This window comes from Gobio gobio, assembly GCF_949357685.1.
Source record: "Gobio gobio genome assembly, chromosome: 3".
Classification (NCBI taxonomy): Eukaryota; Metazoa; Chordata; class Actinopteri; order Cypriniformes; family Gobionidae; genus Gobio; species Gobio gobio.
Window position 1 is genome coordinate 28,246,849 of NC_137099.1, and position 17,409 is coordinate 28,264,257.

At 34.7% G+C, this 17,409-nt stretch overlaps 2 protein-coding genes across 6 annotated transcripts in view; both read left to right on the plus strand.

The window, feature by feature from the left end:
• Nucleotides 1–482: 482 nt before the first annotated feature.
• g3bp2a (G3BP stress granule assembly factor 2a) lies at nucleotides 483–9,742 on the plus strand. Of its 2 annotated transcripts, none has more exons than XM_079812142.1 (13): nucleotides 483–953; nucleotides 1,477–1,594; nucleotides 1,677–1,758; nucleotides 1,852–2,025; nucleotides 4,011–4,101; nucleotides 5,610–5,712; nucleotides 5,888–6,074; nucleotides 6,825–6,926; nucleotides 7,044–7,146; nucleotides 7,271–7,330; nucleotides 7,424–7,549; nucleotides 7,663–7,781; nucleotides 9,043–9,742. In XM_079812142.1, exons 2-13 carry the CDS (start codon nucleotides 1,500–1,502, stop codon nucleotides 9,322–9,324), a joined length of 1,524 nt encoding a protein of 507 aa, XP_079668268.1. In that variant the 5' UTR covers nucleotides 483–953; nucleotides 1,477–1,499; the 3' UTR covers nucleotides 9,325–9,742. The 2 variants fall into 2 exon arrangements, with proteins under 2 accessions (XP_079668268.1, XP_079668267.1); XM_079812141.1 differs by having other exon boundaries at nucleotides 489–538.
• Nucleotides 9,743–12,515: 2,773 nt separating this feature from the next.
• Nucleotides 12,516–17,409, plus strand: part of uso1 (USO1 vesicle transport factor) — a 39,054-nt gene continuing 34,160 nt past the window's right edge. For 2 of the 4 annotated variants that reach the window (XM_079812139.1, XM_079812137.1), the window contains exons 1-7: nucleotides 12,516–12,779; nucleotides 13,218–13,304; nucleotides 14,748–14,812; nucleotides 14,916–14,992; nucleotides 15,260–15,271; nucleotides 16,585–16,685; nucleotides 16,800–16,902. In XM_079812139.1, the coding sequence (XP_079668265.1) occupies nucleotides 12,714–12,779; nucleotides 13,218–13,304; nucleotides 14,748–14,812; nucleotides 14,916–14,992; nucleotides 15,260–15,271; nucleotides 16,585–16,685; nucleotides 16,800–16,902 (511 nt within the window). In that variant the 5' untranslated portion in view covers nucleotides 12,516–12,713. The remainder of the gene's footprint in view (nucleotides 12,780–13,217; nucleotides 13,305–14,747; nucleotides 14,813–14,915; nucleotides 14,993–15,259; nucleotides 15,272–16,584; nucleotides 16,686–16,799; nucleotides 16,903–17,409) is intronic. The other 2 variants (XM_079812138.1, XM_079812140.1) reach the window with 2 other exon arrangements.

A 17,409-nucleotide genomic window follows, 5' to 3' on the forward strand; every position in this document is an offset into this window, starting at 1 on the left:
TTAAGATTACTAGATTGGGATTATTTATAAAATAAAAAAACTAAAAAGAGAGGGAGCGAGAGAGAGAGAATTACGTGGGCGAAACGCATTAGTGGGTCAAACACTATTTCTTGGAATACACTTATTTACATTATTATACTGTAATACTGTACTATAACAAATTTGTGAGATTTGAATGTGTCTCACTGGAGTATCCTGCTTTCTGAGCCATCAAGTGCCCCCTACAGGACGAAACATTTTGTAGTGATATTTGCCGTCTAGTCTCTTATTTCTCTCTGATGACGCGTTGTGTTTCTTTTAAATCATACCGATGTAAGCGATGTGTTTCAGCTCCATTTCCAGCCACAACACCCCACACAAGAGATATCAACTTCCAAATTATTTATAAATAGCACTGTACATACAGTTATTAACAAAAACAACAGCAAAAATGGGAGCGCGTCAGCGAGTTTAAAAATCAAACGAGTCGGACAATAATAATTGTAACACAAGGAAATGCTACGTAGTGCGTACAATTATAATATCCTCGATGAAATGGGTCAGTAAAGTCTTATGAGGAAATCTTAAAACCCTATTCTCATATAGCCACCTAAGACTCTTTTCAATCAATTTTTTTGTGCGAATTTAACGGCAAAACGTGTCGATTATGGCGCTGTTGACAGGGGTCGAAGGAATGCGTTGTAGGAGCGTCATAATTGTGTTGTCGAGTGTAAGAAGCTGATTGGCTGTTGCCAGTGTGACGGGGGTTCTTGTCCCAGATCGCAGGGGTTAGACAATAAGGATCCAAACAGCAGCATTTCCATTAATAACATAGCATAGATGGAATTTTTCTCTCTGTGATTTAAAGCAGCTGGCGCTGACACACATACACCTGTTATAATTATATGAGACGACTTAATAATTATTCGTATTAATTGAATCACTTAGCCAAATCAAATAAATCCCAGAAAAAGGTAAGTGTCTCAAATATATAAATCCTAACGTTAAACCATTTCAGTTAATTTCGACCTGCTTCATTTATCTCTAGTCTAACAGAATGCGATCAGATATCGTAATATATATATATATATTACGTGTAGATATTAATATTAATTGTGACGTTATTGACAGATATCAGAGAGTAAAGTTGAAAGATTTCTTTGTCATTTTTAACGAATTGCATACAGCCCTCATGTAAGCATCATTATAATAAATTACGTGAGATACATTTAAAGCATTCTTGGAACCTTAACGATAATACAAAAGAGACATTAAAAAATGTCCTTTTAATGTTTTGGGGGTTTATTGGTGTTTTGGGTTTTATTGGTGTCTTTATTGTCATTATTATTATTAGTTTATTGTATATATTGTCTGTGTTTATATATATATATATATATATATATATATATATATTTGGACCCGAGTCTGTAACAAAAGTTTAATGATGATGATTATTATTATTATTATTAACAATATTTCCCCCTCCCCCCCCTTCAGATTCTGACTTTTTTAGCAAAGAAATGGTGATGGAGAAGCCCAGTCCCCTGCTGGTAGGGCGGGAGTTTGTGAGACAGTATTACACACTTCTCAATAAAGCGCCAGACTTTCTGCACAGGTATGCTCCATAAATCATAACTTCATATTTCATGGCATTTTCAGATGAGAAATATAAATTATTCAAAACTTGCATAATTCAGATTTTATGGACGAAACTCATCGTATGTCCATGGTGGACTGGATTCGAATGGAAAGCTTTCAGAAGCAGTCTATGGGCAAGCCGTAAGTCTTTATGTTAGTCATTTGTTCATGTATAACCTGTGAAATATCAGAATTATAAAGAGATTCACCAGCATCTGTTTTCCTCATCTATAGGAGATACATAAGAAGGTAATGTCCCTGCAATTCAGTGAGTGCCACACAAAAATCCGGCATGTGGATGCCCATGCCACTCTGAGTGATGGTGTGGTTGTCCAGGTCATGGGAGAACTTTCCAATAATGGACAGCCCATGAGGAAGTTCCTACAGACATTTGTGCTGGCTCCAGAGGTGTGTATAATAATAACATGCCCTATGTAGTCATCGTACAACCAAATGCATTATACAGTACCTATGAACGGTATTGACCTCCTTCCTTGACATTTTGCAACCCCATAGAATTTATTTAGGATTTTTTGGAATTGATTACTGTGAATACATTTCTACAAATTTGTCCAAATGTATAGCTGTAAACACCAAATAAACATTTGTATAGGTAGTCATTCCTAAGTTAATATTTAGTAGCTTTGCAATTATAGCCTGGACCACACCAGGACATTAAAGGTGCACTAAGCGATTTATGAGATACACTGTTGATATTTTAAAATCAACACCCAAACAAACACCCCTACCCCAAAGAAATGCACGCCTCCTTTCATTGCCCGCCCCTAAAATAACAAACACTCTATGCAACACAGGCAGTCGGCGCATCAGTCAACTTGCGCAGGTATGGATAATTCAGATGTGATGCAACAGCAACAGCTTATCTTGGTTCTGTGAAATATCACAAACCAATGTTACTCACATATTGAGCAGAAACGATGCAACCTCGGTGTCCATTTTCAGGCCTTCCCGCTCTGTAATGTCTCTCCAGTGCTGTAAAGCTTTTCCAATATTAACACAGGTCCTAGATCTTGCCTGATCGTACGTTCTCGTACATGATTCTTTTTCCAATTGCATTCCCTTGACTCTTTGGTAATGTCTCACCCATCCCTCTTTCTATAGTCTTTCTACAAATGTACTGCTTACTCACTCTCTCTCTCTCCATCATGTGCGTATACACCCCTTATTGCTGAAGAGTGTTTTGGTGCTCGGTGGATCGATCAGATTCACTTTGTTTTTTTCTCCTCTTTACACCTTGTATGAATGCAACAATACACACACAGAACAGACATTTAGCAAATATTCTCAAAATTGTTTGTTTGGGTGTTGATTTCAAATTTCAACAGCGTTTCTCAGAAATTGCTTACTGCACCTTTAACATGACATTGTTACTTCGGCTTTCCAGCTCAGTGGGTTAATTTTCTTCCTAGAATCTTTTATCTTGTCATCTTGAAAAAGTGTGGTAAATATTTTTAAAGACACTGTATGCTTTATAGCTGCCTGTAACATATATTATGAAAAGAGAATTGTGTTTGAAAATGTACTCAAGTTTGCCAATGTAAAGAATAGTGGTACACACCACCGCGTTTATACATTGTTATTCATGAGAGACCCTGAATTTGATATAAAGTGGCAGGTAAGTTGGTTTTCACAGATAAGTTACAGACACTGGATTCTATCTATACATTTATTTAGAGTTGGCATGAAACGGAAGTTGTGATCGTCTTTTCTTCCCTATTGTGACGTATATCTGAGTGAAACGGCTTCTCGAATGATACAAAATGTAGGGCGGAACTTGATTTTGTCCATCTGGAATTGATTGGGTTGTTGTCATTTGCTACTGTGGTGATTTCATGGATGGGACAGTTTGTCAGAGGGAAAGGTTATTGTCCTGCCCCCAATCCAGTTCACATGTCATCGGAGAAAAGAAGGGGAGGGCATGTGAATTACAAAAAAATAAAATAAAGATATTATTTAATTTATCATTTATAATATATACTGTAATGTATATAAAATAATGCCATAAAAAATACGATTTGTACATTTTGATTTCATGGTGACCTTACGATAATGGAAATGACAATTATAAGCCTGATATAATGGTGTAAAAACAACATGTATTAAAAAGCAACAAGAAACCTTCACTGGATCATAAGACATTTAAACTGTAAAACATGACATAATGGATTTGCCAAGAAAAAAACACGAGTCATATATACTTTTCATCAATGTTTAATATTAAGTATCTACTGTTAATTTTACCTCATGATGCTAAGAACAACCTTGTCCTTCTGTTTACTAGTATGTTCAGAATATTTGACACAAATTATATTTACTTCACCTGTATAGCCAGTGGGTGAGCTAATCTGAAAGTCTTTTTTATTGGTCTCTAGGGTTCTGTGGCAAATAAGTTTTATGTTCACAACGACATCTTCCGATATGAAGATGAGGTCTTTGGGGACTCTGAGGCTGAGCTTGATGAAGGTTAGTTGAGAGATTATTACATGTATTCAGTTCATACATTACGGCATCTATAAAAAGACTATAGCCCCTCATACCCAAAATATTACCGAAACATGTCTTGACATTGGTTTTTGTGACCAATTGTTTTTGGCTAAGCTGTTCTAGCTCTGTTACGCTTTGAGTAATTTTCTCCTCTGCTTGCACCCCAATGATTTCTATTTGCAGCTACATTTATTGTTCTTCATCACTCTGAACTTTTTATGCATTTAGTGAAAATTCACCTATGTGTGCATAAATGGTCTGTGGTGATAATGTTTTGTGTAGTTTTGAGATGGATGTGATATGTAGTTGCCTAGCAACTAGTGATTCAATTAAAATATTCCAAACATCAGCCCTGCTACCCTGTTTGAGGTAGAAACTAGAAACTTAAAATTGTACATAAAAACCTCTCCACATCGGGAACAAGTTAGCTTTAAGTACTCATAAGTCCAACCTTGAAAATGTTTGCATTATTTTATTAATTATACATACAGTTAAACCAAATTATTCAGACACCAGATATAATTTTTTACTAGTGGGTGCAGGACACTATATTTAATTTATGTAAGTGAGGATGGCAAAATAAAGTAAACTGTGACATATTATACCCAAAAATTCTTCATACAGTGGACTACCAGTAAAATTTATAAAAACATTTGGGACCAAAATTATTCAGACACTTTTACCTGACCATGTTTTGCTTAAGTGTTTTCTTTTAATTGCTAATACGACCTTTTACACCACAGAATGAACAAAATTAAGCATTGCTTGGTAATTGTTTGACCTAAATTGGTATTATCTAATTGTACTTAAATTTAACAGCTGATTGGTTGATTGTAATATATTACATACCTTTCTATCAAAGTTATGTCATTATCAAGATTAATTTGTTCTGACATAGTTTAACTCTGAGTTCTTGTCATATTGTATTACCATTTTCTAAACTTTTGCGAATAAACTGTGATAATGTGAGAAAATGTTGACGGTGTCTGAATAAATTTGGGTTTGACTGTACATTTTAGGTCAAAACTTTACAAATCTTCTGATGAACCTCTTGGCTAATAAATCTGAGAGATTTAGTCTTTTACAAACCCAAAATAATTTAGTTAGATATTAAAGTTAGGTGAAAGTTTATCAGTGGAAAGAGCCTAATGTTATAAATCGTGTGTGCGTGGGTGCGTGCGTGTGTTATGGAAATAATGTCCCAACAAAGATGGCAATATTCAAAATCTTTGTCCTTGTGGGGACATTTTTTAGTCCTCATGAGGTAAACAACTTATAAATCATATTAAATGATGATTTTTTTTAATGTAAAACTGCAGTGAGTTTTCTGTGATTGGGAAGTTTTAGGGTTAGGGGATAGAATATATGCAGTTTGTAGAGTATTCATTATGTCTATGGAAAGTCCCCATAAGAATATTTGCTCATTCAGTTATTTTTTTATTTTTTTAACGATTTACCTTTTTTAAACATATATTTTGCTGGGACAGAGTCAGAAGAAGAGACAGATGAGCCAGAAGACAGGCAGCCATCACCTGAACCCCTCCAGGACAGCCCCAGTAATGCAAACTGCTATGAACCCCATCCTGTGAGGTAACCCACATTTCACGTTGAACTTAAAATGAAAGTCTACTTGGACTATATAACTGTATAGGATTCTCAGTTCAGTATGTACTGTTGGGTAAATATCTTAAAATTGTGAATCGATGCTCTGTTTGAATTTTAAGAGTTGTCTAATGGTCTTTATCCTTCTCTTTTTCACCTTCAGCTGTAACAATGGTGTGGAAGAAGCTCATGAGGAAGCAGTTCTGGAACTAGAGTCTGAAGTTGCCCCAGAACCCAAGATTGAGGAGCCGAAGCTCAAGGCAGAAGAGAAGGTCGTAGAGGAGTTTGAGGAGAAGACACCGTCTCCTGTTCCTATGGAATCACCACCTAACATACAAGAACCACCTAAAGTAAATGTTAATGTTTAGTGCAATTTCCCCTACAATTCTAGGTAATTTAGTAGGGGTGTAACAATATATCATGTCACAATATATCGCAATACAAAAATGGAACAACCTGTCGTGGATGGTGACAATATGTATTGTGTATAGTTCACCCAAAGTAAAAATTACTGTGTGAGGAAAAAATCAAGTTTACAGAGTTTGTGTCAGTACTACATTAAACTACTATATATAATGTTGACTATAATGTATAATAATGCAATGGGAAATATTTGTGGGCCCTGATAATGCCAAATGTCTTATGTTACCAGTAAAAAGTGGCAAGTCAGTGACAAGCCTATTCGTCTAAAATGATTCCATATTTTCAGCTTCAGAATCATGAATATTTTCATATTTTTATTCTGGTGTCACCGTTGTCCTGTGCTTTAGGTTACCAACACCAAGTCCAAACCTATTAATTTCCTCCCCCAATGTCATCCCAAATTTAGCATTTTAATCAACAGTACATTTGTTAACCTTTTTCCATATGTCTCGGAGTATCACAATAATGTTGTATTGTGAGTTCAGTATCGTGATATGTATTGAATCGTGACATGAGGGTATCGTTACACCCCTATAATTTAGGTTAAAATTGATAGGTACTTTGATAATTTGATCAAGTTATTTACTATGCACTTATTTCAGTATAAAATGTCTATCAGTATTTTGTTATTACTCCTGATATGTTATGCTGGGGCAAAATTATCATATCTCTGGCAGACTTCTTCTTGGGCCTCTGTGACCAGCAAAAATTTGCCTCTAAGTGGGACTGTTCCATCCTCTGGAGGTCAACCACATGTTGTTAAAGCACCAAACTCACAGGTAGCTACTTGTGAAAACATTTATATCCTTCTTTCTCATTTTAATAGAATGCTGTTGACCCAGCATTACTTAAACCATGTTTCATTTGCATGCTTTCTTGATTTGTACTGTTATCAGCCCAGAGTTGAGACCAAGCCAGAGGTGTCGTCCGCTACAATCCGCCCACGTGACCAGCGCATCCGTGACAGACCTTCAATAACCTCAAGAGGGCCAAGATCTGGTATGAACCTAGAATGGAATACTTATAAAGCAATATTTCCATACAACTTTGTAATTTTTTTTATTGCATGATTGATGCAATATACACACACTAATTACATAATCTTTTAATTATGTATCATTAGATGGTATCTCATCTTCCGAATCTCAAACTGGGAAACCACATTTCAGCTTTGTAAATAAAGGTAAATATGTCTTACCATTGTGAATATGTTGTAGTGTACTGGTGTTGTTTTCCCTGCATAGTCATAGCAGATGAAATCTTGGATGTTTCCTAGGAAGGGGCGAAGAGTCAAGTGAAATGGACAGCAGAAGGGTTGTCAGGTATCCAGACAGTCATCAACTGTTTGTTGGAAATCTCCCTCATGACATTGATGAGAGTGAACTCAAAGACTTCTTCATGAGTAAGTTGTTTTTGTTTTTTGTTTACAAGGTAACCATTGCATTGATCCTTGTTCTCTCATATTTATTAATCAATCATCTTCATATTTGATTGTTCTTTGTCTCCCTCAACAAGCATTTGGAAATGTTGTTGAGTTACGAATCAACACCAAAGGCACTGGAGGAAAGATTCCCAACTTTGGCTTTGTTGTCTTTGATGATTCTGAGCCGGTGCAAAGAATTTTAGGAGTCAAAGTAAGGAAAACTTTTTTTCTTTTTGTAAATGGTAGTTTTAAAAATTCTTTTTTTAAGGGATGCACTGATTTTACAATGTTGGCCATCACAATAAGACATATTTTATACGTAATAAGACGTCACAATTTCGTGTTTTGGCTGATGACTTATAAATATTCAATATTTAACAAATACTAAAAACAAAAATAAATCATTTTAAATGCTACTATTGAATATAGCGGTCACACATTTATAATGCACAGTATAAGATATTTCTAATGATTTTTAAGTGAGTTAATACTCACCATTAGCAGGGCTCAATCCGAGGGGCGGGATAAACGGTTGTCTTTCAAATTCCCTCTGCATGCAATTGGATAGCGCCATGAGCGCCACAACCAACCAGAGCAAAGAAGAAGGTGAAGCCGAGCTAACGTTAGTTGATAGACTTTCGCCGTATCCGGTAGGCAAAACTTCGAACATATCTTCTTTTCTTAAGAATGACTTCAGTGTCGTTCTTTGTTCTTTTCTCAAAGAAAAGCTTAACTCCAAGTCTTCCAGAGTCGCGGCCAAAGCCGATTCAAAAGACCGCTGTTCGCCAGCTTCTGTGTTTACGAGTAGCACGCAGAACCTCCGCAACTCTGCTGTGACGTGCCGTCATTATGTTAAGCCCGCCCACCGACTCAACACACGCTGTGATTGGCCTGACCAGAGTTTGGTTTTTCCAGCTCTGAGGTCTACCGAGAGTTGCTAGACTACACTCGCGGCAAAATAAATGTTCTGCCGCTAGGGTGCGTCTAGATTTCTAGGCTAAGTTAATAGGGTAAATGAGGAGAACTCAAATTAAAATGAAAATATTAATATAAAAATGTAATTAAATTCGAAAAGCTTTTTGTTTTTCTATGCATTTATTTGGCATAGTAAAATAAAATCCATATTTCATGATAAGCTGTAGTTTGCCTTTTTTTGTCAAATAATTTTGTCAGTTAAATACCTTCTTTCTAGTATAACTCCACACATTTTCATGGTTTATTCAAACTTTTAGGGTCATTAAAAACAAATTTTGTGCAAAAATCCCTTCTGGACATCACTTTTGGCCAATACTGTGTATATAGTATATCCATTATCAGTCGATGTGATGCATGGAAAATAAAAACACCTCTGATTTTGGAATTACTGAATGGTACTGATATATCGTGCATCCCAGTTCCCTACTTTGTAATACATTTCTTCAGGTTTTGAGAGAATATTTCATAACTGTCTCCACATGTCATTTTGTTGTTAGCCGATCATGTTCCGTGGTGAGGTACGCCTGAACGTGGAGGAGAAAAAGACGAGGGCAATGCGCGAGAGGGAAACTCGTAGTGGAGGTGGAGAAGATCGTCGGGACGCGAGACGTAGTGATCGTGGTCCAGGAGGGCCGCGTGGCATTGCTGGAAGCAGCATGATGCGCGACCGTGATGGCAGAGGCCCGCCTTCACGTGTATCCACCGTACCTAAACCAGGCGTTTCCTCTGGGAGGGGCACGGCTTCAAGCGAGGGCCGTTTTACTGCTCAGAGGCGTTGAGAGGCGCTCCACTTGTAGTCCGGAAGTAGTACAATGTTCATTTATTATGATATTGAGAAGTCTATGTAAAAACATATACATACTTCAGTTTTTGTTTTTATTTCCTTACTCCTTATGTTTTACACTTGCATTTTTGCCTTCGGAATGTCAGCTGTTTCATGTGAAACAGATCAACAACTTGAGCAACCTAATGACTCAAATCACACGATTCACTTTAAATTGGAATTGTGCTGCATTGTGCTCTGGTTTGTCATTTATCAAATGGTAACAATTACAAACTTTCTGGGGAAACAAGTCAGGTGTATTCAGTGCTGTTAGAATTTCTTTGACATTTCGTACTAGATTACCTTCCAGTTGCTATTGGTGTAAAATATGCAGATTGAAAGATGGCCTTTTCAATTTTTTTTTAATATTTTAATACATATTATTTAGGAAAATACATTAATCCTCTTATTAATAATATAAAGGCTACATGTAGGCGCAATTGTGAACTAACAGCATTTCATTTAACTGTATTGAACTGTCAAGAAAGAAGAAAAAGAAAGGCTTTAATTCTGTTATCTGAAAGACCGTAAGAGTGGAGACAAGACTGTGTCCTCTCCTATTCTGTTTGTGTGTTTATTCATGTTTTTGTTGTTGTTGTTGTTTTTTTTTACATGTTTGACCGCATTTTATTTTCCGGTTCTGCCTGAATAAGTGAATGGAGCCGCAATTGAAGCAATTGTAAAATGTAAAGGTACCAGCATTTTTGTGTAAAGGTGTTTTGGATTTATGCTGAATGTTTTTCTTAAGGCAGAGTCACTTTATGCAATTTTATTTCTCCCACCCCCACCCCCCATTTTTTCATAACTTTAATCTCATTTTGTGACATGAGTTTCAGTTTACATCCTAGCCAATGTTCTCTTTTTTAAATTAAAACATGACAGTATTTATACAGGGTACAGAGAAACATTGCTGTTGTATTTCTGACTTTCCCAAAATGACTAGTTTTGCATTCATTTTTATTGAAATTATAATTATGAATGGCATTTTAAATATCACTGATTTGTCAAAATGCTCATTGTAAATCTTTTTTTCCCAGACTTGAGTTGTAAGAGGCCTCATTTATGTGAATTTTGTTAAAAAAAAAATTTTTTCCAATTAGTAGTTTATGCTTTCTGAATGTTTTCTATTTGATCGATATCCACGCCCATTTTCTCCTTGGTCATATTAAGGAACATGTGAATGCCGTTCTTCATGAATTGGAGGAACCATAAGTACAGTAGGCACTGTTTTCATTTTGCAGTGTTACTCAGTCTAAAATTTGCACTGATTTTGTAAGTACAGTTTGATGTAGCGCTATTTTTGATGTTTAATGTCTTCCGTGTCAGGTAGATTGCACTATTTGCAGTATTTCTAGGACAATCCTCATCAGGGACATTGCATTTTTTTGTTCATTTTTTTGTGGACAACTTGTTCTCTATAAAAAGACATTTTGGTTGCAGATGCATTTACTTTTGGAAGATTCTGGAAGAAAGTATGCCAATAAGTCTTGCCTAGAGCCTTCTTTCCCCATCCACTCTACCTAGTTCTTGCGTGTTCTGAGTTTGGGACCTGGAACGTTTTAATTACTGTGTAAATAAATGCCACAATGGCCTTTCTATTTAGACTTCAAGCACTTCAAGCAGCCAAATACTTTGAACGTTTGGATCACGAGAGAAAAAGAAGACATTACACCATAGGGCTTGGTCAAATAACTGTGCTTTTCGACCCAAAATATGCATCAGACTTTGATTTGTTTTATTTGTTCATATCATTTAATCAGATTCTTTTAACTCTATTCTTAATGCGAAATATTTCCTTTGGTTTCCTTGCAGTTATGGTGACATTTATAGATGCTCTGTTTATAGATGTAGTTTATTTTGGTGGAACAAGAACATGTTTTGTATTAGCAGGTGGTTACCAAATAATTTTCTTTGGACTGCATATTTGTATGAGTAAAATATGTTGCAACTGGGTGTTTATTTTTGTATTTTTATTTCATTTTAGTTAAATTTCAATGTGTTAGTCTTGACATACAATAAACAGAAATCTGTGCTGTTCAGTGCAAGATCTTGCACTTGTTTATTTGGACTCATTACATTATTATTTATTTGTTTACTTTTTTAATGCTTTTGTTTTTCAACAAATAGCAGATTTGACAAATTTAGAAACATTAACAAAAAGTATTAAGAGGGTTACACAATATACAATTCTGAAATGAATTAAAGTGTATTATATTAACTTCTAAGTATTAGGCTATACACCATGGCACTACACAAGCCATTTTTAGAGTTCTTTAAGTAGTTGAAATAAATATCAACAACTTTCTTGAAAATAATTTTTAAAAAGTGTTTTCTTTGAAAAAATACATTTTATGAATGTAAAATTATAAATGTAATATAAAATGGGTCTATTTTCAAAGAAATCTTTTGACTATACAGAAATTTGAGTCAATTTCTTTTTTTTAAATACAAAAGTCAATCCAATACACTGCGATGGACACAATTTCAAAATAGATGATAATCATGACTAAAGGAGCAATTTGGTGATATGCTGTCTTTAAACTTTGGAAGTTTATAAATCACCGGGTAAAATATTTATGAAGAAACATTAACTACTTTGTTGAGCAGAAATTTTGAGAATCCAGAAATCTTTCCATTCTGTCATTAAATGTAGGCCTATTATTCCAAAAACATATGCAGTCAGGTAAAGAGATCAGAGTTCTTTCAAAAGTTATTTTTTATTATTTGAAAAGCTACTACACATGAAATGGTTAATAAGAATTGTGTGTGTGTGTTTTTTTTGTTTGTTTGTTTTTTACATTAAGGATATACACAACAGAATATTAACAACTATAACAAGACATCCAAAAAGAAAAGGATTGGGTTTACAATACATAAAAATAAAAAATAAATAGTCAAGCCTATATATACAGTATTATTGATTAAAATAGAAGTAAAGAGAATAAGCAGATAAATCAATAATTTTAAAGAAAGAAGACAGCATATATAATAATTTCAATTTCAAAGTAACTTCAAAGTTTACCAAATAAAAGCATAAGAATTATCATAAAATTAACTTAATTATGCATTTTTTTATTCAAAATATATAGGTGTTTATCTGTAACTGTCTCTTTAAGAGACCGTCATTGACGCGGTGGTCAGCCACGTATCGCCACGTCTCTACGCATGCGCGTCCGAGTCAGTTCCGGGCTGGGTGCTGGTGTGTTGAGAGATCAACATCAGGCAACTGCTGATTTTAATGACATTTACTCTCTGCCTGTCGTGGGGAATCTCTTTAGTTCAACTGACGTTTAATCTGTTTGGAGACCAACATCTAAAATATTACTAAAGCGGACACATAGAAAGATGAATTTCCTCAGGGGAGTAATGGGGAGCCAACCAACAGGCCCACAGCCGACTGGAGCAGAAACAGTGAGTTTATTGCTGCATAATCAAATACATATATTTGTGAACAAATAAAAATTAATACAGTTTATAAGCAGCTGAAAGCAACGGCTTATCAACTCAATGGCGAACATTAGATTATGCTTACATACAGATCAGTAACGTTAGTTGACATACTGTACACAGAAATATGAAGACGAATAGATGCATATGAACCCGTTATGCAAAACACTTCTAAATAAAAACGTCCAAATCAGACAGTTTTTACGCTTGAACCCTGACGTTAAATGCTATATGCTCAATTACACTGTAACGTTATGTGGTGTTTGGTTTGTTACCAGTATACGTTACTTTGTATAGTGTTATTTTCACCATAGTTATGTTTCCAACTACATTTTCTGTGGGAATAATTTAACTTCACTCTGACAAGGTATTTACCAACCATTCTTGTATCTGTCTTTTCAGATTCAGAAGTTGTGTGACCGTGTGGCTTCATCTACCCTGTTAGAGGATCGAAGAGATGCCGTTCGTGCCCTCAAATCTCTGTCCAAGGTGACCAGCAATTCATGCTTGTTGATGTTTGTAATTCAGGTGTTGTTATTATACACTGCTGTTCAGAGGTCAGTAAGGAAAGAAATTAATGTTTTTATTCAGCAAGGATATACATTTGATAAATAGTGATAATAAAAGATTTCTATGTCAAATAAATTGTGGCCCTAGACCGCATAACCAGTCATAAGTTGCACGGGTATATTTGTGGCAATAGCCAACAATACATTTTATGGGTCAAAATTATCCATTCCATATTATGCCAAAATCCTTAGGATATTAAGTAAAGATCATGTTCCATGAAGATATTTTGTAAATTTCCTACCGTAAATACGTCCAAATATTGTCCAATCCTAACAAAACATACCTCAAGGGAAAGCTTATTTATTTACTTTCAGATGATGTATAAATCTCAAGTTAACTTCTTGGACAGAAGTGAAATTTCTGCAACATTAGCGGAACCAAACCAAACTGCATAATGATGGTTTACCTGAACGCTCCCATCAATTTGTTTTTTAAAATCAACTTATTTATCACGATAGGAGGAAGTATTTTCACTTAAAATAACTCCTCGCATCACCTTTATAGCATGATTTTAGCAGTGAAACGAACACAGCATGTACTGTATTCCTTCTGTTTTGATATTCTATTTACTGTAATATCACATATGCATTAGGCTCAGGCTTATAATAAAATAACACCTGTGTAGTGTTCACCATATCACTGTGCAACTCCCATAGTGGATTGTTATTTTAGTTGCATAGCAACATTCTGTAGGGAATTTATCTAGCAGAATAAAGCCACTTAATGCATTTGCTTAAACTTTATGTACAAATATACTAAAAGCAATAAGACACGCATGGATAAAGAGGTTGTTGTGCATCATGGTAAAAACTGTGTTTAACTGTGGCTATAATCACTATATATGATTATCATGATTAAATGAATGACCTCTTGTACCTTATTGCTCAATAACAAGCTTTAATATTATTGAGCAAATACTTTCATTCAAAGGTAAGTTTGGAGTCTGTAAGAATGTTTGCAAAAGAAGTCTCATATGCTCACCAAGGTTGCATTTTTTGATAAAAAAAAACAGTAATATTGTAAAATAATTTATTAATAATAATAATAATAATAATAATACCGGTAATCATAATTTATTCCTGTGATGGCAGAGCTGAATTATTACTTAGTGTCACATGATCCTTCAGAAATCATTTTAATATGCTGATTTGATGCTCAAGTAACATTTCTTATTATTAAACATGATACTTTTTTAAATCAGGGTTCTTTGATAAATAGAATGTTCAATAGAACATAATTGTGACCCTGGACCACAAAACCAGTCATAAGGGTGATTTTGTTTAAATTTAAGGGTAATGTCATATATTTTAGTTTGTTTTGACAGAATATATATACATAACTCAAGTAGATTTTTAATTACAGAAATACCGAATGGAGGTTGGAACAATGGCGATTGACCATTTGGTTCGTATACTGCAGACTGACCGGTATGTTTCTAATTTTGTTTAAAAAAAAATATTGCATTAATTGTAAAGATAGATCTTGTTGTGTTTTGTTTACCACGCTTTGGTGATTTTCTTTTTTAAACAGGTCAGACACTGAAATCCTAGGTTACGCTTTGGACACTTTGTACAATATTGTTTGCAATGATGAAGAGGAAGAACCAGGTATGTTTATATTCTTAATTTAGTCTGGTTGAGATATTATCACGTTGGGATTTTATTTGAACTGTTTCAATGTCCATAATTGGGCCTTGGGCTAATTCATGTCTTATTCTTTGATTCCAAATGAATAGTTATCTTTAATTCGTTCTTGAGGTCTGTAAACCTTATTTCAGTCTGTTCCTAGTCTTCCTCTTGCAGTTTATGTTTGATGAGCTGGGAATATTGTATATCTGATCCTCCTCCTTTTTCTTTCCATGTTTAATCCACCAGATGAATCTGAAGGTAAAGCACTTTTTATGTGCATGATGCTGTCTAACCACTAGCCCATCCATGCTTTGAAATCCCTGTAGAATAAATCCACTGCGTTTGACACTCAGAACATTTAACAGTGATCTGAACATAAATCATTTTTCTAATTCCATAAAGCAGCACATTTTAGATGCCTAAATTAAAGCATAATGACTAGCAGTTTTGTTTTTCTATCTATCTATCTTTAACATTTGTTAAATTAGTTACTTCAGATCTGGTAACAGACTGTTGATCATTATTAGTTTGTGTGGTAGCCAGGTCAATCAAAATTTGAGCTACTGCATATTTTGCATATTTGCTACTGCATGTTTTAGTTGTTGTTCATGGACTTCCAAGTTAATGTTAATTTTAATGTAAGATGATTAACATTGTCTACTAATAAACAGTTTAACAATTTAACAGTAATTAAAAAAAATGTTTTTATTATTTAATTGGATTTAGTATATTTTTTAGTTATTGTTGTTTTAGTTTCTTTTTTAGTTAATAGTTTTTAGGTTATGTTTAAGTTATTTACTTTGAAATAAAACCCCATGAAATAAAATTTCAATTTGAAACAAAGGAAAGAAAAATGTACCCGTCAAAAAAAAAAAAAAAATCCCCTAGTATTAATAACATTTACCCCCGGTTTCACAGACAAGGGTTAAGCTAGTCCCAGACTAAAGTGCATGTTTGAGCCATTTTAACAGAAAGCAACTCACACTGGAATATCTTAAAATATGTCAGTCCCATAGTTTTGACTCAAGATGTACACCAGTAATGTTTTTTTCTAAGGCATGTTTATAAAATCTATTTAAATGTCCTAATTGAACTAAGGCCTAATCCTGGCTAAGTTTAAGCCCTGTCTGTGAAACCAGGCCCTAGTGTAAAACAAATTGCTCTGTGTGGGTGCAGTTAAGCTTTAACTGGTGTTTTTGTTTTTTTTATCTTTTTTTTTTTACGTTTGTTTTTTGCTTTTTTCCACCCTTTCCACTGTCCAATTTCCTAAACTGTGGGTTGATGTGTTTTTTTCTGTCCCTCTTTGTATTAATACAGTTCTTGTCAGCAGACACATTCCACTTCTCTTCCGTCTGGAGGCTTGATAACATATGTACTGAAAATAGTTCATTTTCTGGCTCTTTGCAAGTGTAATCAGATTTAGCACAAAGTATCTTCTTCTTTCTAGTATATTAGTTTCCATATCTTTCTATCCATCTCCCCATTTTATTTTTGTCCCTGCATTATCTGTGTTAAAATAATCAAATAGAAGTTAGCACAACAAAGAATAGATTTCTCACTTTCTCTTTCAGAGGAGAACCTGCAAAAGCAAGAGGATGATATGGGAGCTCAGTTCACTGACAAGTTTGTCCAGGAACCAGAAAATATCACTCTGCTCCTCACACTGTTGGAGGTAAACTTGAACTGCCAACTACACTGTCTGATATAGTTTTTTTTTGTCGTCTTGTTGCTTTTCATATTTCCTTCACATATCTCTGATGTTGTTTGACTGTTTTCCATGTTGTAGGAGTTTGACTTCCATGTCCGCTGGCCAGGTGTTAAGCTTCTAACTGCTCTTTTGAAAAACCAGTGTGCTCAGGTCCAAGGCATCATCCTGGTCAGCCCAATGGGTAAGTCAAAAACAAGTCGTGACAGAACACAGAATGACACTTTAAGCAGAAAATATCAAATGGAGATTGCTGAAATGCAGCTTACTTGTTTATTGGTGTATTCAGATCATCTTTAATTAGCTGATTGTTTAGAACTATTTGCCAGTACAGATTGTTTGGTAGTCAGATTTGTTTTGATCTACCATGTTATTTATCATCATATTTGACTACTTTTACTAATTTTATGTGCTTTTCAACCAGCTGAGATATCTAAATAACAGCTCATTTCTGTTTCTGTTGACTCCATGTAACACAACTGTGTGAACCAATCGGCTAACACAATTAAGAATGATGACCTACATATTCTCCTTCAATTTAAACTGGTCTCAGTTATAAATAGAAATACTGAAACAAAAAGAACCACATAAATTCACTTTGGCACACAAAAAAAGAGTACCTAAGGGGATATTTCACTCAAAAATAATAATAATGTCATTATTTACTCACCCTTCTGTTATTCCAAACCTA